At 38.9% G+C, this 26,662-nt stretch overlaps 2 protein-coding genes across 2 annotated transcripts; one reads left to right on the forward strand and one right to left on the reverse strand.

Moving 5' to 3' along the window:
- Positions 1-133: 133 nt before the first annotated feature.
- On the reverse strand, positions 134-995 carry LOC133996251 (pro-opiomelanocortin-like). The gene is made up of 2 exons (XM_062435840.1): positions 879-995; positions 134-688 (listed from the first exon to the last, which is right to left on the reverse strand). The coding sequence occupies exons 1-2, from the start codon at positions 993-995 to the stop codon at positions 134-136; spliced, it is 672 nt and encodes a 223-aa protein (XP_062291824.1).
- Positions 996-6,607: 5,612 nt separating this feature from the next.
- LOC133996796 (angiopoietin-related protein 7-like) lies at positions 6,608-11,430 on the forward strand. The gene is made up of 6 exons (XM_062436381.1): positions 6,608-7,246; positions 8,331-8,559; positions 9,279-9,413; positions 10,026-10,242; positions 10,429-10,624; positions 11,284-11,430. The coding sequence occupies exons 1-6, from the start codon at positions 6,608-6,610 to the stop codon at positions 11,428-11,430; spliced, it is 1,563 nt and encodes a 520-aa protein (XP_062292365.1).
- The last annotated feature ends 15,232 nt before the right edge of the window (positions 11,431-26,662 follow it).

Genomic DNA, 26,662 nt, shown 5'->3' on the forward strand with positions numbered 1-26,662 from the left:
AAACACTCATAAGGGTCGTTTAGAGAGCAATGACTAACAACATATTCTGTCATTTAATTTTAATGATTTGTTGGATTTGGTTGGTAAAAGTGTCTCTGTCTGCTCATCTATCTCTCTGCTCATTTCTCTTTCTTCACTGCTCTCTCTTCTGCTGCTCTCCATCTTTGTTGATCACATTTTTGAAGAGCGTGAGCAGCGGCCTCTGACTGTGCTCGTCCCAGCTCTTCATGAAGCCGCCGTAGCGTTTGCTGGCCGGTGGATCGCTCCAGCGAAAGTGCTTCATCTTGTACGTGCCGTCTTTCTTCTGGTGGACGCCGTCTGGAAGATGCTCCTGCTCCTCCTCTGCCACCTCCTGTGCCTTCTCCTCCTCCTCGGACGCTATCATCTCATTGGCAAGCTCTCGCCTCCTCATCTCTACAGGAAAAGCCTTGGCTGACTCCTCCTCCACGCCGTTGGAGGTGTAGACTTTGATCGGGCGACGCTTTTGCACCACAGGCTTCCCCCATCGGAAATGCTCCATGGAGTAGGAGCGCTTGGCCTGAGGGGAGGTGAAGGATGAGGAGAAAGGTAAAAGAGAGAGGGCAGACAGAGAATTTGGGTGTGAAGGAGGAGGAGGTTGGAGGTAGGCGTCACCCTGGACGATGGGTGTGTCATCGCTGAGGTCAGAGCGGCAGAGCTGGATACACTCCTGCAGGAGAGGAAAGAGAAAGTAAGAGGAAAACCACTCTCACAATTTATAACAATAATGTGCGTGCGTGTGTGTGTGTGTGTGTGTGTGTGTGTGTGTGTGTGTGTGTGTGTGTGTGTGTGTGTGTGTGTGTGTGTGTGTGTGTGTGTGTGTGTGTGTGTGTGTGTGTGTGTGTGTGTGTGTGTGTTACCATCATGCTGCTCTCAGAGTTGAGCTCCTGGCAGCTCCGATGTTCCCAGCACTGGCCGACAGCTCCTCTGGCCACGCCCGCCATCACCACAGCCACCAATAACCACACAGCACACATTCTCCTGACAGCCAATCAGAGACAGCGACACATACATGAGGTGCTTGGCTTTATTGGACTAATCTAGAAAAATTTACATTTCCAAAGCCTAATAATGGTTTTGAAATAATACTGCTAGTAATAATAATAATCATAAAAGTAATATATTTTAACAACAGCAATCATGATTTATAAAGCACAGCTCAAACGTTTACAGTGTTATACATACACAGGCTTAAGTCACTATAAAACTATAAAAAAATTACACTTATAATAACATATTAGTATATTTAAAGTAATTTATGCATAAACAGTACAATAATGAGACAGAGTAACAGGAGATATTTGTCACATGGTGATCAATTGGCACATTCGATCATGAAAACAGCGAATTAAATATAATACATGTAATATAATATAATACTAATTCTACTACTTAAAGTAAATGTCACTTTTTTACTTTACTCAAATGTATACGTTGGTGTATTTAGTTACAAAAAAAATGGATGGATGCTGGACTTTTACTAGTGTGGTATTACTGTTACTGTTTTTGCTGTTTTGATTTTCTATTGGATATTTTTTTCTTAATGTTTTATTTATTATCTCGTGTTTGCCTTTTGTAAAGTACTTTGTATTTTAATAATATAAATGCCGTTTCAATTGTCTGCTTTCTAATTTTTAAAAGTAAAACTGCATTTGCATTTTTTATGTGAAGGATGCTAAATAAAAATTATTATTATAAGTAGTAGTAGTAGTAGAAGTAGAAGTAGAAGTAGAAGTAGTATTAAATGTATAATTATTTTTCCATAACATCTCAGAAACATGCCAAAAAACTTAAATAAAAGTCATTTTATTAACCTGCGTACCTGTTTTATTTATGATAGACACAAGATAGACAATTAAACCTTTTGTAATATTTATATAATATTTATTTAAAAACTCACCTCACTTTCCTGTGTCTCTTTTTCTCTGCAGTTTTCTTGTCTTTCAGCTGTTGGACAGAGATTTCTGTGGTTCCCCTCAACTTCTGTTCTGCTCTGACTGACCTGACGATTTTTATATCCTTTCAGCCAAGGACACGCGCAAACACACACACACACACACACACACACACACACACACACACACACACACACCTCGTAAACACAAACTGATGCATGGACACGGACAATCAATGAAATATCATCCCCTTCTTCCACTCACACACACACAAGCACACATCATCGTCATCATCTTCAACATCATCGTCATAATCAACATCACTCGCCAATAAAAGCCTCCTATATCTTAAAAGCAGATCTTTCTCAGGAGTCCAAAGCCACACAATATACAAAATGCATTAGTACTCCCCAACTCCTAGAAACAGACTTCATAGACCTTTATCACCACAGACATTTTGACTTAACGTTACTGATTTTACCAAAAGCTACCACCTAGCTGGGGCTGCAGCTGACTATTAAATGTCAGGCGACATATTAGGCAGATTAACACTGAAGTGACATGTTGTCAGAGGGGAGGAAAGAAGGGGTTCAAACCTATGAGTCAGAGTCTACAGTTACACACAAACTCACCCCTCTGCAACGTTTCCCATTGTCTGAGCCCTCAGTGTGACTGATGGTGAACCTGGAGGGGGTTTGATATGTTTAACGGTCTACCGGGGAAAAGGTTGATGAGGATGAAAAGCTTGGTATCTAAGATTATTATTACGTCATTTTAAGATTTAACAACAGGAGCTTATTTTTTAAGGGTCCACGTCCGAAATTATAAAAGTGTTTGTCAGATGATGATCATGTTCATTAAAACAACTGTGCTGCTTTTGTGTTGAAAGAAATTATGATGATCAAATCAATGCTTTTAATGTATGATTATAGCCATGAGAAAAAGTCTTTGCTTTATGAGAAAAGTGCAGTGCTTCATGTCAGTCTGCCTTCATCAACTTCTTTCTCTTTTTTTCTTCTTCTGTTTTTCTAATGGAACGAACAGTGCGGCTTCTGGGAGGGGGCGACCGATACATATAAACCCATTAGAGGGCTCACACAGCCTTGAACCTCCATTCAGTCCATTACAGACACACAAATACATTTTCCTCTCTATCTTGTCTGTTCAGGAACAATATGAAGAGGTAATGGGAGGCACTTTATTTGCCAACTCTTGCAATTAAATTCAGCCTTTTATCTAAACCGAACAAAATCAGAAATAAGAAACAAGTTGTGAACAGAACACTGACTATTAAGTTGATATATTGATTTTATTAGCAGACAGTTGCTTATTTCCACATCCAGCAGTTACTGATCAACATCATCATTCATTAGGAGTCGTGTTTCTGTCCACCTGCTGAATGTAACGTCCAATATTCTCTCTCTTTTAACTCTGTTTTTACTCTCTACCAACTTGCTGTTTGGTGCTGAGCAGGTAGTGTACAGTTCCTTTTTCTTTTCTTTTTTTTCCCGTTTCCTCTGAAAATGACACTATGAGAGCGCTGAGAGTGAACCAGAACAGTAAAGTTGCAGCCAGACAGCTAAACAATGAGCTGAAACTCAACTATAAAGCTCCGTAAAGCTGAGAGGAGCTGCAGAGTCACTGATAATTCTCTGTAGGTTCATCACTACGACACTGACAGCTCAGACATTATTGTAAAAGACATGGATTATAGCTGCTTTAAAGAAAGTTTTACCGCCTTTACAGTCACCAGTCGAGGCAGATGGTCGCCCATTTAGAGCGCCCGGTTCTGCCTGAGGTTTCTTCTCGTTAAAAGGGAGTTTTTCCTTCTATTGTCAGCATGTGTGAATGTAAGTGCCTTGAGATGACTTTTGTTGTGTTTTGGCTCTATATAAATAAAGATTGATTGATTAATTGAAGCCAAAAGCTGTACTTCTGCATTTGATTTTAATAGTCCCAAAACCGCTCCCTTCAGTGGCATCAACAAGACATTTTATTGAGTGTAATCAGTCTGCAGTTTGTTCTGTTCTATAACGGCTCCTCTGTTTTGCTGCTCTCGTCATTGCTGTGTTGTGTCTGCAGGGCTGGTTCCTGATTAACTGTAAAACTGATCAGCAGGATGGGACACACCTGAGCTCAGTGTGCTCCATGTATAAAAGCCAGAGAAGCTGTAGTCCACTCTCTCTCTCACTACTCCCTGACACGTTCCTGTATTGTTTCTTTGGTTGTTTCACCAGATAACATCCACACACCACACGCTCACTCATCCATTCCCTACATGCTTTATCCTACCTGTCGATAATTTTTGTCAATTTTAATTGGCAATTGTCAATTAATTTGTTTTGATTAAATTTACCATTGCAGTGAATACCTGTGTGACTAGAGCCGGGCTGTGACAGTTCAACATGATTTTGTTGTGAGATGTGATTAACATTACATAGGTGTTGGATTGATTGTAAGCTCATTATACAGCCTATTGCTGTTAACACATGACCCTTTCTCTAATTATTGGGCAACTTTTAAAGCTGTACTGATGAAAATGTTCATGTAGACATAAACAATAGATCTACTGAGTGCAATGTGAAAAGGGTCACCTGTTAATGACGATCCCACTGAGAATGATCCCCAACTCTGCAGAAGTTCTCATTGTTTTGATTTCCGGGCTGTTTACTCTTATCAGACTGGTTTCCAGCAGTAGCAGCATTTGTTTCCAACAATCAAGCTGGGATGAACCCAATGTACACTACCTGCCCAGCACCAAACTGCAGACAGACACAGTCTGTAAAGTCAGGAAACTGAGTTGGACAAATGGTGTCAAACTATGAAGTCCAGATCACTATCCATAAACATGAAATCAACAGATCAGTGCTTCAACTGAGAGATTTCTCTTAGTAACATTTGTTAAATTCACATTTTTATTTACTCTGTCACTTAAATTTGCTATGTTGTGTCCATTTCTGTAACTTGTCATCGCATTAATCTCATTATATGTAATCTATTACCTTCCAGGCCAATGGCTGCCAATCCCTTTAGAGGATTATCTGGATAAGATGTCATACACACACACACTCATGTACACACTCTCCTCGCTGTCCTGATACTTTTCCATTGAGGTATTCAGCGCTGAGACACACAGGCAGGTAGGAAAAATTGTTCATAGAGAGAGAGAGGGTGTGTGAGTGTGTGTGTTTCACCATAAAATCTTGAAGTAAAGGACCACACCAGTAGTTTTTAATGTTTTAGCTCATATTGGTTACATTGCTAGAGCTTTTCCTGCAATCTTCCAGAGTTTATCATCAAAATCATTGTTTACTTTGACTGGTGTCAGTTCATTTCTAAAAAAATTAGATAGACACCCACTGCAGCATTTATTCCTCGTTAGGTTTACAGTCAGAGTGTCCTCATGTGTGTCATGACATTGGTTTAAAAGCTCTCTTCAAGGGGCTTTTAAGGAGAAGAAAAAGCCAAACCCAAAATACATCAACATTGTGAAAAGGATGTCCAGACTAGAATGTCGATATTGGCCAATTGATTGATAACCTGGTTACCTTCAATTTTTTATCGAATACGAACAGGTTTAAAAATGTCTACAATATCTACAGTCTGTACATGACAACTACGGTAAGTTTAATAGCTATAATTATATATTGGATAAAATGTCAGTGTATAATGTGTTTGTGTCGTAGTGATGAACCTACAGAGAATTATCAGTGATTCTGAATCTCCTCTCAGCTTTATAGAGCTTTATAGTAAGTTTTCAGCTCATTGTTTATCTGTCCGGCTGCAAGTTTACTGTTCCGGTTCACTCTCAGCGCTCTCATAGCATCGTTTTCAGAGGAAAAGCTGTTAAAAAAAGCCACTGTACACTACCTGCTCAGTACCAAACAGCAAACAGACACAGTTATCTGTAGACTAGCTGGAGAACATAGGGGAGCATTTAGATATTTCCCTCAGGAGTTGGTAGAGAGTAAAAACAGAGTTAAAAGAGAGAGAATATTGGACTTTACATTCAGCAGGTGGACAGAAACACGACTCCAAATAATAATAATGTTGATCAGTAACTGCTGGATGTAGAAATAAGCAACTGTTTGATAATAAGTTCAATATATCAATTTATAAGCTGATGATATGTTGTGCTCATAAATTGTTTCTGCTACCCCCAAGTGGCCATTGGACTTTGTTTCTGCTCTTCAACAGATTTGAGCAAAAGGTGTGAACCCTTCCTTTGACCTGGCTGTGACATCGGCAGTTGCAGGATTTCAAGATTTCATCGCTGAATCATCACATTAATGTAACATGACTATCAAGACTGCTATTACTGATCAACATCCAGTTTCCTTAACTTAACAAGACTTTCAGTGATTTCTTTAACTACCAACCCACTGCATGTTGAAGTGGTAGCATTGTGCCATTGGATCAGCTTGAGTCTGGCTGTGACATGAACAGAGATTGAAGGGTTAAGGTTTCATCAGTATCAATTGGACTTTATTTCAGCTCTTCATCAGTCTAACTTAGGTCTAGACCTCATCTGAAGGCAATGATGGCCAACGCTGTAGTTGAACTGGCAACCGAAACTGATTCTACTGTTCATTTTACTGGGAGTTGCTATGGATAATGCTTCAGTCTGATTCGTGGCAAACTTTAGAATACAACAAAGTCAGCAACCAGGCAGGGTGAGTTACTGAATGTTTACGATGGAGGTGCACTCCATTTTACTGATTTTAGTCTTGCTTACGGGCTGGTGTTTCCGACCTGTCACTGGTGACTTTGAGTTCTCTGATGAACACTCAGATATTGGACATGATGAGGACATGTATCCACACACCTTTACGGAAACAAACGCTGATGTACTAGACATGAACATGGAAAGAAAAGATGTACCTGAAGAAAACGAGGAAACAAACTGGGGTGAAATGGACATAAACAAGGACAACTATGAAGACGCTGACTGGCATCCTCCTAACTCACTTTTTGAAACACACTCAGACCTTGAACCTGAAGTCCCACCAGTAAAACGCAAGAGCATCAGTGCCTCTGATGTTGGCACAAACCAATCCCCCAATCAAACTGTTGGCAGTTTACCGGTACAGTGTGGCGAGTACAGCAGCCAACTGACTTCTAGCGGCCAGTGCCGGCTGACAGCAACACTGCCTCCAGTGGGAAAGAGGCAAAAACGTTGCCCAGATATGTTTCGTTGTACAGATAATGTTTCCTATTGGCTCCACGAGAACCAGAACAGAAAGGAGCAGCTAGAGGACCTAAAGGTGACGGTGTCTGAGCAGCATGAGGAGCTGAGGAACCACTGGCATCGAGTCAAGGCCCTGGAGATGCAGGTAGACTGTCTGTTCCCTTGTTTATTGGTATGTGTTTAAAGACACAATGAAATGACAGCTTAATTTAAGATGTAATTTCTTTTGAACCAGGTTACATTGTACATTGTTGTATTTTTGTCTCAGCACTGCTCTACCTGACAGAAGCTCTCATCACACGTCCTCTTGTGGCAAAAACAGATTTTAAAACTGTGTTGACTTTTATAGCACCACCTCCTGTTTATGGCCTTAATTGTTTGTGTGATTTAACATTCACCCTCTGCATTAAACGGAAAGAATTTAGACAATGTTACAAACAGTATCTGTGGTTAATGCCCTTGTTAGTATGTGAAGTTTCTATTAAAATGTGGTGTAGCGACTTACTAAGCTCTTATCTGTGACACGTCCAGACAAATCTATACTGAATCTATACCTCTATAATGATGTTTATTGGATGAAAAATATAAAAGACAAGCAGCTCTTGCACAGAAATATCAAATAATACCTGATGTGATCCGATTGTGAGAATATAGTGATGATGAAAGACGACATGACGATAGTGATGGTCAACAGAAAATATTGGAGCTGTACTAATCCCTTTCAATCAATGCAAGTGATGCAATACATGCAGCCCAAACAAATATAAACACAAGACAAATATACATTTTGTCTCCTATAAGTGGGGAAAAGGATCATTCGGGCAGGTAAAAGACAAAACCCTCCCCTCTCTCTCTCTATTTATCTCTGCCTCTCTTTATCTCTCTGTTTTGACACCATCTAAGTCCTCCTTAACCCTGAATGCTAACAGGATTAGCTGCAGGCCTTTGGGCCAGGGCCATGCATCCTTCTGAGTCTGCCTTGACCCAGAGATATTTTTTTCTGGGCTTCAGTGTCTTCACACACCAGCAGCACTCAAGGTCTAGAACATTTTTTAAAAATGATTTGATATCATATGTTAATCATTCAAACAGCAGGTCACACTTCATTCTATGTCTTTCTATCCTGATCTCCACAGCTGGTACTTGAACAACTACATAGAAGGACATTAATCCTCACCAATCACAACTATAGATTAAATTATGTCCTTTCTTCTTGCTTTGTCTCTCAGAGTGAACAAAGTGTTGTTTTGAACTCGACCTTTGACCAGCGGTTGCGCTCTCTGGAGTTGCGTTACGCCGAGGCCGACGCGCTGCTCCATGTCCATTCGGCGCTGCTGCACAAGCTGCAGGCGCAGCTTCGAAACCTGTCGGCCACTGTGCAGGCCATGAGCCACAACACGGGATGCACGATCAGGCAAACTACACTGCCACCCAGCATGCGAGACACAAAGGCACCAAGTACACGTGCAACAATCAGTGGTGAGTTGCAATTTGTATGTTTTCAACACATTTATTTTACTTTACAAAGCTGTCATGAGTTTAGGTTTAGCAGACAATCAGGTTTCATTTCTTGGTTTTGCATATCACATACTGTCCATCACTGTTCTTATTGTGTTATTTCTTATGTCACATATTCTTGAAGAATATGTAGGCTGGATACTATTATCGCTCCAGGAAAATCAATTTACTCACCCGCTTATGTTAGAACAAATGAGCACAGGCAGAGGGCCTCCAATCCATAGTTTGAATTGGTTTGTCTGACAACAAAAGAAAATAATAAACATAAGCTTGTCATTTAGTCATCATTGTGTTTGATTACAGTACAGATAATTCAAAAAAGATGGCTTTAACTTCAAACACAAATACTATCCAAACATACTAATGACAGTAATGTAACCAATACTGAAACATTTATGCTACATCAAGGTATCAAACCATGAAGCCACTAAAGGTGTTACCATTTTGGGGCCAAAAATGAGGCTAAATATTATTAATTGGCAATCTTGTAAGGATACATTTGTCTTGTACAGTTGACAGTTTTTATCATGGAGATTATGAATTGTGTGTTTACTTGCAAATCTGTGCTTTGTTACATTCACAAGGAACACCATAAAGTTTCTGTTAAACAACAACTCAGGATTTCCTGCTGTCTCTGTCTCTCTCTGTCTCTCCCTCAGATGGACAGTACATGTCTTTCTGTCCATCAGACTGTGCGTCTCTTTATCATAATGGTGTTCGCCGTTCTGGAGTTTACACCATCATCCTGTCACCAGGCTCCACACTTCCTGTCTACTGTGACATGGAGACCGAGGGTGAGACACACACTATACTGTATATAGTATGTATACATACTGACTGTATATTTGTATTTATGTGTCATGTACCTTAAAGTATGTGTGTTCATCTGTAGTGTGTAAATCACATTCAGTCACATAATGCACCCTGAACCTAACTATTTTACATGCACTTTTACCTATGTATTTATTGTGCCTTTTACATTCACGCTTATCCATATACTTATTGGCCTTTTATACTGAGTTCTAGCAATGCTGAGGGTGGGAAGGTGTGTTTTCATGTATTCTTAGGTATTTTGTGTGATTTCTACATTTGTTGTCTCTGTGCCATGTATTGCTGCTTTGACATTTAAAATTTCCCCTTGCGTATTAAAAAAAGTGATCTATCTATCTATCTATCTATCTATCTATCTATCTATCTATCTATCTATCTATCTATCTATCTATCTATCTATCTATCTATCTATCTATCTATCTATCTATCTATCTATCTATCTATCTAAATGTGTAAGTTTACCGAGGTGTGTATTTTGACATATTTCTGTGTGTGTGTGTGTGTGTGTGTGTGTGTGTGTGTTTGTGCGTGTGTCTGTGTGTGTGTGTGTGTGTGTGTGTGTGTGTGTGTATCAGGTGGTGGCTGGACGGTGTTCCAGCGACGCCGCGACGGCTCGGTCAGTTTCAACCGTGGCTGGTCGGAGTACCGCAAGGGTTTCGGCGAACCACGAGGAGAACACTGGCTGGGCAACCAACAGCTCCACCTGCTGTCCAACCAGGGCCATTACAGCCTCCGCATCGACCTGCAGGACTGGAGCCATGTCCACAGACATGCCCTGTATCACACCTTCAGGTAGACTGGTAGAAATCGAGATAGATTTGGCGAAAGACAGATGTAGATGGGTAGTAATAGTATATAGACTGTTGGAGACACATTTAATATAGCACAAATGTAATCCACAGAAGTCCAGGACTATTTAACATGTTAATATGTTACTGTTCAATATGAAGGTTAGAGTTTATTCTGCTCCTCCTGCAGGATAGAGAATGAGGAGAACCACTACCGCCTCCATGTGTCTGGTTTCAGTGGGACGGTGGAGGATTCATTCGGTTGGTATCACGACCAGCAGGCCTTCAGCACGCCGGACACTGGAAACATCTGCGCTGAGATCAGCCATGCCGGCTGGTGGTTCCACCAGTGTTTCTACACCAACCTCAATGGTGTTTATTATAAGGTAGGACCAAGGCTGGATTAGTGCCCTTTGGGGCCCCTGGGCACTGAAGCTCGGCCTTTGGTTTCTGCCGGCGCTATCCAATTTCCACTAGTTAATAATGTTTCCCACACACTTATTAATACAACCTAAACCCACTGCAATGTGGCCTGCTAACCAATAGTCACTTGCCCAGCTGTCAAATTGACACATAAAACAGACAATCATGAGACTTAACTTTCTTCCAGTTGGATGATTGGATTGCTGTAGGGTAGAAACTTCTAAACTCCATATTTCGTTTTGGACAGACTAGGTTTGCTAGGTTTTTATCAACATTAAAAGAATGAACCTGTCAAAAATTCTGTGTCTTTATAATGTCACATTTTTATGGTTCGAAATTAAAGCTTTCCACAGTTACCATATGATTTCGATTCAAATATTGCTATATCCTGATCGGTGCACAGAAACTCATGAAATCACAGTTTTCTAACTCTTGTCCTGCTCACCTCAAACCACTGAGAAAAATAACCAAACTCTTCAAAGTTTGAGGATAGTATCGTTCATGGAGGACTTTATCGCTCATAGTAAGAAGCCTGTTGAGGAAATAGACTATCAGGGCCTTTAAAAATTAAAATAAGATTGTTTTTTTATGTCGTATTAATGTTGAATTTGTTTTCCATCAGGGAGGGCGTTACTCTCTGAAGGCTCAGAACCTGCTCGGGCCGGACGGCATCGTCTGGTTCTCCTGGAAGGATTCAGACTTCTACTCTCTGAAGATGGTCACCATGATGATACGACCACGCCACTTTAGGCCACGCATGTCCCCCTAGTGACGATTTAATGATTGTCATAGAGCTATAAGTGTGGCAGCCTACTACAATGTTCATAACACCCCAATGGCCACTAAGTTTTTTTGTTTTGTTTTTCTAACCAAAAGCATTATTTCAAAATAAACTTTGGTGATTAAGAAGCTATTTTATTGTGAAAGGGTTTTATGGGTGTTTTATGTTAAATAATAACATTTAACACCAAAACATCCATCAAGACAATAACATGTTGAACAGCTCTCATCTCTGCTCCTTATTCTTTAACTGGTGTGGTGGCTCTTTAAATAACAAGCTAACACAGCTATCTATCTATCTATCTATCTATCTATCGATCTATCGATCTATCTATCTATCTATCTATCTATCTATCTATCTATCTATCTATCTATCTATCTATCTATCTATCTATCTATCTATCTATCTATCTATCTATCTATCTATCTATCTATCTATCTATCTATCTATCTATCCATGTTCCCCAGAAGAGACTGAAACACACAGAGGACATTTACATCCATGACAATTAGTCCAATACAATCTTTTCTTTCAAGCAAACAGCCTGAAGTCCAGATCCAGTATCTACAGGATCATTTATACACAGCTGGAAAGTAACTAAGTACATTTACTGCAGTACAGCTTGGGGTACGTGTACTTTAAAGTAGTACAGTTTGAGGTACTTGTAATTTACTGCAGTACAGTTTGAAGTACTTTTACTTCACTATAGTACAGTTTGAGGTACTTGTACTTTACTGTACTACAGTTTGAGGTACTTTTACTTTACTGTACTACAGTTAGAGGTACTTGTACTTTACTGCAGTACAGTTTGAGGTACTTGTACTTTACTGCAGTACAGTTTGAGGTACTTGTACTTTACTGAAGTACAGTTTGAGGTACTTTTACTTTACTGTACTACAGTTAGAGGTACTTGTACTTTACTGCAGTACAGTTTGAGGTACTTTTACTTTACTGTAGTACAGTTTGAGGTACTTGTACTTTACTCCAGTACAGTTTGAGGTACTTGTACTTTACTATAGTACAGTTTGAGGTACTTGTACTTTACTGCAGTACAGTTTGAGGTACTTGTACTTTACTGCAGTACAGTTTGAGGTACTTGTACTTTACTGTAGTATTTCCATGTGATGCTACTTTCTACATCTCAGAGGGAAATATTGTACTTTCTACTCCACTACATTTATTTGACAGCTTTAGTTACTTTTCAGATGCAGATTTGACACAATGGATAATATAACAAGCTTTATAAATACAACACATTGTTAAAGATGAAACCAGAAAGCAGTGTGTAGTCAGGCTCACATTTCAGATGTCTATGAGTTGTTAACAGCTCCACCAAATAGTGATTTTTCCCTCTAAACTTCTCACATGGTTTCATTTCAATAAATGTTCAAATGATCCAATATTTCAGCAAACACAATGACATCAATTTAAATTCATTTTCATTTTTCTTGATGTTTGAATATAGCGTGCACATTTCCACTTGTCTTGTTTACACATTGACCTCTTATGTCACTTTCATTTGTATCATGCAAAGTGTATATGGTGTTTATTATATCACACTGGCTGATTATGTAGGTCTGCTGATGCTGTACTGAATATCAGATCAAGAGTGATTTCCAAACACAGCTTAGATATTAGTTTGTTTACTGACCACAGCCACAGAAAGTCAACAAAATCTATGATGAATGATTATTGTTAATTTAAAGGCAGTGATGTATTAATTCGTTCAGCATGTGTTACAGCCCGTCTCAGGATTGGATAAAGAGTGGAGACCACTCAGGAGTTAGGAGTAACTCAATAGGTTTGGTTCACATTTTGTCAAGATGGTCTTTAAGCACACATTTTACATTTCCAACTCTATATTAATATTCTGAGTCTTATTTATTATTTATCTTCTACTGGTCCTTTATGCTGCTCAGTTCAGCCTCTCTCTGAAACAGGCTGTTTTAGCTCCTGTCTCTTTAAGGCCCTATTTGGAGCTTTTGACTTGCAGGCAACATGTCTCTATATGTTCAAACCAACTTTGACCATGTTTAACATTTGACATCAGAACAGGATATACATAACAGAAAACCACAAAAAGCAGAATATGAGCTTGTCAACACTTTATCTGAAGTAGAGGGGCAGAAGGAGGATGTTTTGACGTGTGGCCAGCGCTGAGATCTCCATCATCAACCCCCAAGAGCCAGCTAAGGCCCTCCAACCAGATGTATGTAGGATCCAAATATAGCATTAATCAAGGGTTGATATTAGTAAGTATATTATATTTCCTCTTTAACAAAGAGGTGGTGCCCCTGATAATGAGAGCTTATGAATTTAAACATCCAAAATTGCTACAACACACACACACAAGTAAACACACACAGCTTTATTTGAAGTAAACTGACCACTGGGCTGTTTGTTCACAACAGTAACTTCCTGTCCACCAAAGGTCATCATAAGTCATGTGTTCTTGTGTTTTTTCTTGTTGGTCCTCCGCATGTTATCAGTTTACAGACGCCGTCTCTGACAGCTCTTTAAATTTGCAAACATTTGCATTTAGTTTGGTTTGTACAATATGAGACTGTTGCTTTGACAGTGTGTGTGTGTGTGTGTGTGTGTGTGTGTGTGTGTGTGTGTGTGTGTGTGTGTGTGTGTGTGTGTGTGTGTGTGTGTGTGTGTGTGTATGTGTATGTGTGTGTTTGTGTGTGTGTGTGTGTGTGTGTGTGTGTGTGTGTGTGTGTGTGTGCGTGTGCGTGAGTGTGTATGTGTATGTGTGTGCGTGTGTGTGTGTGTGTGTGTGTGCGTGTGTGTGTGCGTGTGTGTGTGTGTGTGTGTGTGTGTGTGTATGTGTGTGTGTATATGTATATGTATGTGTGTGTATGGAAATGAAATGCGTCATTTTTTTTATTTGTGTGAAGCTCATACACATTTCAATATGCCTAACTATGGTAACATATTTGGTTGCTTCTTATAATCTGAGCTTGTTGGAGCATGTAGATGTTGAACAGAAGGATCACTGTTGACCTGATATTCAGTACACTATCAGCAAACATAACCAGCTCTGTGGAAACTGAAGAGCCTGATAGTAAATTAATAAATACCATGACTACTGTACTTTGCATGGTTCCAGTGAATGTGAGGTAAGGGGTTCATAACGTACAGCTGCATATCATAAGTCACAGACTCAGAGAGAGAAGCAGACACAAACAGACCATGATGGAGAAAGTTCTTCTCAGCATCATAGCTGCGTCAGGCAAGTGTTTTATTTATTTGTATATGTGTGTTTTTTCTAAAATGTCATTCATTTCTCGTATTATTATAAATATTATGCATTGCGATATCTTAGTGATTGTAATATGTACAGCACTGTGAAAACTTTAAATGCTATTTCTTTAGTTTTACAGTGCTTTTCTATTAACTGACACACTAAATACAAAATTACGTGTTTTTTATGTTCATCATCTATATTGGAAGTAATGACACACCTGAATACACTGAAAACAATTATTGTAATTTCACAGTAAATTACAGGCTAATAATTACAGTAAATTAACAGTGTGTTATTTTTTTTACATGCAAATTAATATATTGTGTTTTTACAGCAAATCAGACACATTACTTTGAAAATACAGTATTTGAATGTGAAATTAAAAAATATGATACTGTAAATATGAAATTATTATAACACAGCAACGTATTGTGCTTTCATGTTAAACCAACCACACATTTACAGTAAACTACAATATTTCTTGGTTAAATTACTGTATGGTGCTGAACACTTATCTCAGCCTATTGTAAAATTCTGAATGATTACCCACCATGCATTGCAAAATTATGATTACAGTAGTTTATTGTGAGAATTTACTTTAAAAGACTTTACTGCTGATTGTTAACAGTGGATGTAATCAATGTGCATGTCTGTCACCACAGTGCTGTGTGTCGTCTCGTCACACGTTCAGCGTCAGTACCACTTTGTTTATGAGGCGAAGAACATGACTGAAGCTCAGAGTTACTGCAGAGAAAGATACACAGACCTGGCCACGATATACGACGAGGAGGATGTGAAGACACTGAAAGGCATAGTGGATGAAAGTAAAATCTGCGATGAAGACGACCAGAAGGTGAATTCACTTTTCACTACTCTTCACTCTCTTAAATTTGCATTTTTGACAATGACAGTATGTAAGTGAGAGGTGTCACACACACTGAGCTGCTGCTTTAGTACATTTTCTTCAGGCTATGATGAACATTTTAGTACAAATGTTCCACTTTCTTGGTAAATATGAACCAACGAGTTTGTTTTTAAGTGGGACTTCAAATGGGAGTAATAGCAGAAAGCAAAATGTGAAATATATGTGAAAATATCATGAAAATGGACAATAAAATACAATATTTGTAAAAAAAAAAAATTATTTATTTTGTAGTGATATGAAAAAGAATAAGAATAATAAGGTTTTTTCATATCTCTCCTTTCATGTACAAAAAACAGCTCAAAATTCTTGACAATTTAAAACAGAAGACAGCAAATAATTTAAACAAGAAAGAAACATTTTAAGTTTAATTTCAAGTTTCATGTAATAATTTAACAATTTGATGTGTGTACCATTAAATTACTGAAATATTAGTACCAGCAAGTAATACTGTATCAGTTAATTTATATAAAATCTACTCTTAAATTGTATGTGAAGTATTTTTAAGCTGAGCAAAGACAAATGTTTTATAAAACAATCAAATCTTGCTTTCAGACGGCCTGGATAGGACTGTACGATGACGTGAACAGCTGGAGGTGGTCAGACAGAGATGCAGAGGTTGAGTTCACAAATTGGAAGGAAAGCCATCCAGACAACCATGGGAGTGGTGAATACTGCACAGAGATGTTAAATAATGGAAAATGGAACGATAAATCTTGTAACAAATCCCTTCCATCAGTCTGCTCTAATGTCACAGGTGAGAGTTTATCACTAGTGGTCCATTTTTTTTCCAGTTACTGTTCAGTTTCATCCAGATTTGGGCCAAAATAGTCAGTTCCATCAGTGTGATCCCTGCATTCATTTCAAAGTGTGAAGCAGAGTCATGAAGCCAGTTTATATAAAGCCTGTTGACTCATTGAGCTCCAACATTAACACAGGTCACTGTCTCAGTCAAAGGAATAAGAAAATGAGGCAAAGTGGCTCTGATGTGCCTTTATGGATGAATGTGTGCCTCCATGTTCATATGTACGCTCCATCACTGGATACACAACATCTGAAGAGAGAAGTGTAGACGTATGCAGAGTAGGGGTGTGACGAGAGATGCGAGATTAAAACGTGCCGATATTTCTCTTGTAGAGGTGAATGTTGCCTCACTAAGCAATATTATGGGTGCACACCAAAAAAAGAAAAAAAAGAAAAGACGATCAGTTTTCTATCACTCATTTGCACATCATGTCTTCTTTTAGGTAGGAGGAGCAGCATTGGGAGCCTAATGATGCAAAAAGTAAAATGAGTCACACTATCAAATTATAACACAATTTATATGTTGTTCTACTTGTGTATGTGTGTGATATAGGATTTGTGCAATTTACTTTTATTTCTGTTTTTTTTATTAGCAATATGTTATAATTTGTGATAATTTGACTCTTTATATATTTATATTTATATACTAGAATTGTTTCTATTCTTTATAATTTACTTTTTGGTATTTGTGATTGTATACAATGTTGTTGTGTTGGTTGTTATTTCCAAAAATACCAAAATGATCTATCTATAAAATATCAATCTATATGGGGAAACCTCTTACAATGCTTGCATTTTGCATACAGCGTATGATAATTCATACTTATGAAGCAGAAATGAAGTGACATTAATTACAAGATGATTAGTTAAAACATTTCAAAATGCACCTGCATTATTTAGCATTATGTGAATTTCAAATAAAAGAACAGTCATATATTTCCTCATTGAAGTTACAGAAACTGTGGCATTCATCTTTTTTCACTCATGTAAAGTGACAGACAGGAAACACAGATTTTCACTATGGTCTATTTTCAGGGTCAGATGTGAAATTTATCCCCATCACTCGTTCCATGAGTTGGACTGAAGCCCAGAACTACTGCAGAGCAAACCACACAGACCTGGCCACTGTGAGAAATGAATCAGAGAACCAGAAGGTGAAGGAACTAGCTGGTGGAGAAAAAGTCTGGATCGGCCTCTTCAGAGACTCCTGGAAGTGGTCTGATGGAAGCAAATCCTCCTTTAGGTACTGGAAGTCAGGGGAACCTGACAATGGGAACGAGGCTTGTGTGGCAATGAACTTCAACCATCCTGGAGGTTGGGAGGACCACAACTGTGACCGCAAAAAAACATTTATTTGTTACGAAGGTAAGTAATGATTCAGTTATCCTTTTAATTTCAGTTCCCAGTGTTCCCAGTGTGTGTTAAGCAGCAGTCAGGTGTCCATATGAGCAGTGAAAGAGGTTTTCCTCTCTGTAATCATTCCTCCTGTTCATACTGACTATTTTCTCCTTCAAATGTGCTTTCAGTGTAAAGTGATGGTGGACAAAATCCACAGTGTGTCCACACAGTCATTTAAAAGTAGATGATCAGCTGTCTCTCTCTCTCTCTCTCTCTCTCTCTCTCTCTCTCTCTCTCTCTCTCTCTCTCTCTCTCTCTCTCTCTCTCTCTCTCTCTCTCTCTCTCTCTCTCTCTCTCTCTCTCTCTCTCTCTCTCTCTCAGATGTCACCTCCTCAGATTGCTTCTACTTCTGAGCTCTGGTTATACCTCCTCCTGTCAGCCCTGTGATACCTCCTCCTGTCAGCCCTGTGATACCTCCTCCTGTCAGCCCTGTGATACCTCCTCCTGTCAGCCATGTTATACCTCCTCCTGTCAGCCATGTGACACCTCCTCCTGTCAGCCCTGTGTACTGTCCCACCATGTTAAGACCTTAAGTCTACCAGAACCTGAATGTAGGCGGCATGGATCCAGACCAAACCTATTCTGCATTCACACAGAAAATAAATACATGACGATATTTTGATTTTGATTTTGATTCTGTACTATGTAGTTTATTTGTTTAATCAGTAGATATTAGCTATGAACATGCTATTCTTCACTTTATATAATGATGATACACAACTAGGGCTGGGTATCGGTACTCGATACCTTCATGGTATCGACCGTAATACATCGATACCAAGTTGTATCGAAACGTCTCCCATCAAACGATCCCAGCAATCGATCCTTTTTGCACCCAGAGCTAGAAAATGTGACTATTTGGACTTGGATTTAATGCTATATGTGATGCCCCAGCAGCTACATCCCGTCTGTGGTGGTGAAGTAGTTGTGAAATGCGCTTAGCAGTTCAGCAGCCAAGATGCCATCTAAACGCTCTAAAGTGTGTTTACACTACACACCTGTTACACCAGATAAAAAACAGAGTACTAAATGTGTAATGGATATCTAATGAATTACTCAATTGGTATCGGTATCACTTTAAGGGTACTTGGATCAACACTGGTATCGTAATTATTTAAACGATACCCAGCCCTATACACAACTGATCATGTTTCTGAGAATGTTCAACAACTTCTTACTTTCTTATTCTGAAATGTTCATTCTGTCTTCAAAACTTTAGATGTTTGATATTGTTTTTTCTCAAATTTGAACCAACTTTGAATCAAATTTCCTCTCAACATGATGAGAAAATGTTGATAATTAATGTGTTTAAGTTTCAAAAATATTAATACTGAACATATGATAGTTTTGTTTGTTTTCCACCAACATCACTGATGTTACTGCTACATTAAGATCTATCCAGACCTCTCAGGTGGTCTGTGACAGGTCTGCTTTCTGTCCTCTTCTAGTTGAAATGTACTATACATATAAAGCTAAGCTAAAATCTGATGTCGTAGCATTAGTGGTTTGATTTGCATTGCAATTAGTTGATTCATGAGTTAAGCGTTGCATGAGTTCCGCCACCAGGTGGTGCTGTAGAGTCAGTAAGAAACGAGTTGTGAAAGCATTGAGAGAAGAAGAAAACTGTTCAGTGTTGTACACAGCATGAGAGTAGCAGCTAGTTTATTTAGCAGCTGAGGAAACATACTGATGGACTGTGAAGGTGAAGATTTTCTGCTTTGCTTCTTGTATGTATTAAGAAATAAAGACACTGTTAGTTACAGCCCTGCTTGTGACTGAGTCCTTGGCTGCAACATAAACAATATAAAAACAGCTGTAGTTTGAAGCTTCTAACATTAGCTTAACTTCAGTAAATCCTCCACCTAAACACATATTGCACCTTGATGTATGTCCCTATTGTAACCCCCGGTTACCAAAACATTGGAATAAAATAAATTGGATAACTTAGAGAATTGATTAGATAAAAGTGAATTTATGTGGATACGATTTTAATAATACAGTTAATTTAAAAAATAAATTATACATTTTGTACTTAGTATATATTTAGATAAATAACCGTTGTAAATAACTGTTGTACCAGCACACAGACTATAAAAGCTTGTATCACTCCGCTGTCAACGCAGCAGCTGATCCAGATACACACACAAATACAGCAGAACCCAGAGTGATAAAACAAGAGCTATAACCTGGAGCAGTCACACTACTGCTGCTCTTTCTGCCGAAGTAAAATCCCGGTGAGTTTCTGATTGAAACTAATTTGTTGTAAATATGGCATTATTCACTGACAACATCATTTAGTTTAGGAAAAGAAGAAAAATAAAGAAAAACGTTAGCGCTAGCCGCACTAGCGTTAGCACCGGTTAGCCACCGCTAATGTTGACAACCATTGGTGGCTGTTAATAGCTGTGTGTGCTAACGGTGCTAACGTTAGCAGCTGTTAGCAACTGCTAGCATTTGTAGCCGTTTCTAGCCGTTGGTGCTAACAACGCTAATGTTAGCAATATTATTAGCTGATTAGTAGCTATTTTGAGTTGTGTGTATATAGAAATCAATTTGTATATAAGTCAATGTTAAAGTTGTATTAGTTGTACTATTATTATCATATTGTATATATCTTAAGCAAAATGTATATAACCTGTTTGTAATTGTGTTATTGATTTTTAATGTCTTAATGATTGAAAAGAAAAAAAGAGAAAACAGGATAAGATAAGGAAGAATGCATGTAAAAAAGGCTGTGCTCCCATGCACCGTTCGCTTGAGTCTCTGTTTTCCAACGCTGCTCTGTGTACATGAATGCATCACTCACTCTGCGTGCCTGCACCTGTAGAGCGCGTGGGACAGAGAGATAACGGCAGGACCTCACTGTTTCTCACCATAGCAACGTCAAACGGACTTTTTTGTTGTGTGCGTCCATGAATACGTAAGCTAAGGTTCTTTAAGCTTGTTGTGTTGTGTGATAGCTTATTTGTCGCCATGAGTGGAATAAAAGGATTATTTAATTGGTGTTTCTTCCATCCAAAATATTTCACCATTAAGAGCTAGCTGCTGGATTGTGCTAATTGATAGTTATGCTAGCTAGTTAAGTCTGTTGTACATATAAACGTAAACACTGTAAACCTGTTGACTGTTATTGAGCATTTATTCAGTGTTTCTTATTTTATCTTTTACGCCAAGAATTTTGTTATTTATTTTTAATGTCTTAATGATTGAAAAGAAAAAAAGAGAGGAGACAAAACAGGAAGAATAAGGAAGGAAGAATGCAAGTTTAATTTTGTTTAGTTTATTAAAATTTAAATGAAATGATAATTTGTAAATATATAACATGATGAGTGATTTTGAAAGACAAGAAAAGGGTATTTGATCCGTGTAGTGATTATTATTATTTTGGCTTTGTGGTTACAAGGCCAGGTCCTCCTCCTCCATCTCGTCATCTTCTTCATCCCCATCATCATCATCATCATCATCATCATCTGCACCAGAGATTCATTCTTCAGCTCGGCTGGTTCCGGTAGTGAACAGTACAGTAGGTCTATATAGTTTAATTATATCTTAATCAGTAAAAAGATTAAACAAAGACATTTTAATCATACTGAAATAAATTTTAGCACTTAATATAAAACTATATTAATACTAAATTAAATTAATAATTAACAATAATTAGATACTCACCTGACAGGTGGATTCCTGATTATATCTAAAGAAAAGAGGGAAAAGTTTATTTATTTTAGTATTTATTTATTTATTTCTATTTAATACATTTAATACACTTTGAAAAAATATAAGGAAGAGAAAAATCATCACATATTTCTTTTTTGGAACAGTTAAAGTTATTAAGTGGTCTTAAGTAGTCAGGGTACAAGGCCTTCTCAGAGGGGGGCCAGTGCTCCAGCACCCATTCTGGGACCTACCAGAAAAAAAAACAGGATTTCGATCAATGAATAAGTCAATATGATTGTTCCTAATAAGTCAAAATAAACCACCTGATTAAAACTGTGGAAGATTTATGGATAATAGAACAAATACTATAATCTCAGGTGTGTTAATGTACAATTTTAGTTTCTTTATCATTAAAACAATGTTAAATTTGTACAGATTTATTAACAATTGAGGACAGAATTTTTTAGAATATCAGTTGCAGCTCTACTTGTGATATAATGTAGCTGCAATACCCTCACACATCCAGCAGAGGGAAGCAACAACCTGACACACACATCACAACATCCTGCAAATTAATGTTTGTCTTTTTTTTTTTTTTGTAGAAGTCCACGCCTGCTCCTATACCGGCATCCTGGGACACATACACACACACACACACACACAGGTCACAGACACACACACACACAAAAGTTACACACACAGACACACAGGTTACACAGACAGGTAAAGACACACACACACACAGGTAACACACACACATACAGGTAAAGACACACACCACACACACAGGTAACACACACAGATAAAGACACACACACAGGTAACACACACACACACACACACACACAGGTAACAAACACACACACACAGGTAACACACACAAGTAAACACACACAGGTTTATTTGAAGTAAACTGACCACTGGGCTGTTTGTTCACAACAGTAACTTCCTGTCCACCAAAGGTCATCATAAGTCATGTGTTCTTGTGTTTTTCTTGTTGGTCCTCCGCATGTTATCAGTTTACAGACGCCGTCTCTGACAGCTCTTTAAATTTGGAAAAAATTTGCATTTAGTTTGGTTTGTACAATATGAGACTGTTGCTTTGACAGTGTGTGTGTGTGTGTTTCATGAACACAGACAACCAGGCTCCAGCTCCATCCCCACCCTCCCTGCCAACAGGTGAGTTGACAGCATGCCACCCACCACTACACACACACACACACACACACACACACACACAGACACACAGAGGATATTTGCATAGAAATGCATCAATATAACAGACTTCAAAGACATCACTGATCACGTTAAAATGAAGCATTTCTGCATCTAATCCCATATTAAGTTTCCTGCTGCAGACTGTAGTCGAGACCCTTTAGTGTTGAAGTTGTGGCTAACTTCAGAGCTAACCCTCCACAGGAACCTGGTTTGGGTTCTGAGGAGTTGTAGCATTAATTTACTGTCCTGTGGCTGCAGCCTCACCATCACACTCTCTCTCTATCTCCTATAAAGTAGCCCAACCCCTTCTTTGGATCCACACAAATCTTGTGGATGACAGATTTTGATCTCAACAGATTTCTCTGATAGGTGAGGAGTCTGTATTTCTAATTATTATCATTATATTACATTTCTATGACCTCTGATGTTGGTTTTTGAACACGGACGCGTTGACGTCGATGTTGAATCTCCTCTCTGTCAGAGATACGAACCAAGTACAGACTCAGTGAGACAACCTGGCTCCACAAAACACTGTCACACAGAGAAGGTTGAGACAGAGGAGCACTTTCTTCTACACTGCCCAAAATATGACAACTTAATACAAACCTTCTTCACTAAACTAAAAAGAAACATCCCTAATATTGGAAACGTTGGAAAAATGGCCATACTTCTTGGTGAAGGGCCTTCTGCTGCCTTGACAGCACGGTTTGTCTTAAAATGTCCTGATCTGAGGGACTCAGACACTTATGTAGGAAAAGTCTGGTTAGAAGAAATGTGTGTATGGTGTTTTTACATCTCTCAAATGTAAAAAATGGATCAAAATAAGCACCTCAACACACACACTCACACACACTCACTCACACACACACACACACACACACACACACACACACACACAAACACACACGCACATCTACCATCCATATTCAAACTGTCGTGCTAATAAATGCTTTGAATATGAATTTGAATTTAAATTTGAATTTGAGAGTACCTAATGTCCTCTGATGTGAAGGTAGTGTGTGTGTGTGTGTGTGTGTTTGTGTGTGTGTGTGTGTTGATGTTTTTTATTTGATCCATATTTTACATTTGAGAGTTGTAAAAACACCATACACACATTTCTTTTAACCAGGCTTTTCCTAATATGACCCACAGTATACAAAAATGGAAATAAAATGCGTCATTTAGTGAAAAAAAGAATGTGTGCAGCTGATACACATTTTTAAATATGTACAATTACGGTGACAGATTTGGTTGTTTCCTAAAATCTGAGCTTGTGGGAGCATGTAGATGTTAGACAGAAGGATCACTGTTGATCTGATATTGAGGCATCAGAACTGTGAGCACAGGGTTGCGTGCTGAGCCCTCTGCTGTATACCCTCTTCACCTATGACTGTGTGGCCTCTGAGTCCAACACCAGCATTATAAAGTTTGCGGCTGTCATTGGACTGATCACTGGTGGAGAGGAGGCAGAGTACAGAAGAGAGGTGGCAGGACTGAATACAGATAAGACCAAGGAGATGATTATTGATCCTAGGAGGAGGAGGAGGAGGAGGAGGAGGAGGAGGAGGGAGCAGCACGCCCCAGTATACATCAGTGGGACAGAGGTGGAGAGGGAAAAAGAAGTCAAAGCAGAGACTGTATTTCTTGAGGCATGCCAACCAAAATCCTCAGCAACTTCTACAGATGCACAGTCGAGACCGTCATCACCAGCTCCATCACAGTGTGGTATGGAAACTGCACTGCTCAGGACAGGAAGGCTCTCCAGCGGGTGATAAAGACTGCCCGGTCCATCTCTGGAACAACCTTCAATCAATCAATCAATCAATCAATCTTTATTTGTATAGCGCCAAATCACAACAAAAGTCATCTCAAGGCACTTTACACATGAAGCAGGTCTAAACCGTACTCGTCACTACAGGACATTTACACCACCAGGGTCATCAGCAGGGCCCATAACATCATTAAGGACAACACACACACACACAACACAGTCTCTTTACACTTAATATATTATTGTTGTATGCATCTCTTATGTGTTTGATGTGTTTGTTGTGTGTATCTTCACTAAACTAAAAAGAAACATCCCTAATTTTGGAAACGTTGAAAAGGTGTGTGTGTGTGTGTGTGTGTGTGTGTGTGTGTGTGTGTGTGTGTGTGTGTGTGTGTGTGTGTGTGTGTGTGTGTGTGTGTGTGTGTAGACGTGCTTAATTTGATAATTTTTTACTTTTGAGAGCTGCCATCATCAATCCATCATTTTTTCATATTTTTGTGCAGCTCATACACATTTTTAAATATGCATAATTATGGTAACATATTTGGTTGCTTCTTATAATCTGAGCTTGTTGGAGCATGTAGATGTTGAACAGAAGGATCATTGTTTACCTGATATTCAGTACACTATCAGCAAACATAACCAACTCTGTGGAAACTGAAGAGCCTGATAGTAAATTAATAAACACTATGACCACTTTGCATGGTTTCAGTGAATGTGAGGTAAGGGGTTCATAACGTACAGCTGCATATCATAAGTCACAGACTCAGAGAGAGAAGCAGACACAAACAGACCATGATGGAGAAAGTTCTTCTGAGCATCATAGCTGCGTCAGGTAAGTGTTTTATTTATTTGTATATGTGTGTTTTTTAAATGTCATTCATTTCTCATATAATTAGTGCCACGGGTGCTACGCTCCGAGGCACTCCCCTCAGCAGTAATACTGCAGAGGGGAGTGCCTCGGGGCAAAGCATAAGTATGAGCAAAGTATTGCTCATACTTATTCTTTTTATTCTTCCGCCAAATTTCGGCGCGTAACTACTCCCACAGCTTTGAGAAAACCCCGACAATATATACATCAAAACGTGCGGCTCGATCGGGAGATGGGTGCTATTATTCAGAATGTCCAGAATCCAATTTTTCCCAGAGTTATTCCCAAAATACCGGGAAATTTCTCCATTGAAAATGAATGGGAATTTTTTTTTAAAACCACAAATTTTCACCTTTTTTCAGAGTCACCTAGCTCTCTCATACCTGCACGTAGAAATGTGATTCAAACTTTAAAACGGAGGAAAACTTGTGCTCTCTCCAAAACACCAAACTGTTTTTACATAACATGTAAACTTTTCAAACTATGAGCTGTCAAACGAGGAGTGGAAATCACTTTTTCTTCAAAGTTAGAGTGGAAGCGTCAGTTAGCTTGAGTGTGAGAAGCAGTAAAATATGAACTTAATTTTTATTTTTAACTCGAGCTCACGGCCAAACCGTGAAAAGGAGACAAATAATTTTTTGGCAAAATGTAGACATAGGTGTTGCGATTCATAAAATGTGACATTGACAGGCGAGGTCTGCACAAAATTTAAACGGGGGGGCCGAGACCGGTGGCAATACCTGTCTAGCTCCCCATTGACTGTAATGTAATCGTCTGTTTTCTTTCAAAAGAATCTCACTCTGTCTTTGCACTGCGCTTACGCGCTCATTTTAAGGAATATCTGAATAAAATAAACACTGTCAGAATCTGCCGGCTTCTGTGTCTCTCACAGTGTTTTCGGTTTTTGGACAGGAGTTACGGTTTTTTCACAGTTTGCAATTGTTCGGGACCTTGTCAGAAGCAAAATTCTGAGGAATTTTGACAATTTTTTCCAAGCAGATTCTCAAATCACCATAGCAACCGTAGAACCTCTGCTGTCCTTGACAGGCTGTTGCTGGGCGGAAACTGACCTACTTTTCTGTGATTGGCTGATTCCTGTCTGTCTATTTTGTCAGTTAACCAAGCTAGCTCTCAGCAATAGCATCCATGTTTAGGGTAGAGGTGGTGACTTTGATTAACAGTTGACACTCTGTAGGGGGCGGGGCTTCAGCCAATTTGGTGGGAACGCCCACAGAGACGGATTTTTACACAACTTTGAAGCCTAATTTCACATATTTAGCCATCTATTTAATCATTCACATTTGGCAGGGTGGTTAACAACACACTTTT

The sequence above is a fragment of the Scomber scombrus genome, chromosome 16, assembly GCF_963691925.1.
Source record: "Scomber scombrus chromosome 16, fScoSco1.1, whole genome shotgun sequence".
Taxonomy (NCBI): domain Eukaryota; kingdom Metazoa; phylum Chordata; class Actinopteri; order Scombriformes; family Scombridae; genus Scomber; species Scomber scombrus.

Bases quoted from the DNA above. Each gene is read 5' to 3' on its own strand.
- LOC133996796 (XM_062436381.1), top strand. From the start codon at position 6,608: ATGGAGGTGCACTCCATTTTACTGATTTTAGTCTTGCTTACGGGCTGG. The intron at 8,560-9,278 runs GTACACGTGCAA...TCTCTCCCTCAG, and splicing joins GCGAGACACAAAGGCACCAA to ATGGACAGTACATGTCTTTC. The intron at 10,243-10,428 runs GTAGACTGGTAG...CTCCTCCTGCAG, and splicing joins GCCCTGTATCACACCTTCAG to GATAGAGAATGAGGAGAACC.
- LOC133996251 (XM_062435840.1), bottom strand. From the start codon at position 995: ATGTGTGCTGTGTGGTTATTGGTGGCTGTGGTGATGGCGGGCGTGGCC. The intron at 689-878 runs GTAACACACACA...CCTCTCCTGCAG, and splicing joins ACTCTGAGAGCAGCATGATG to GAGTGTATCCAGCTCTGCCG.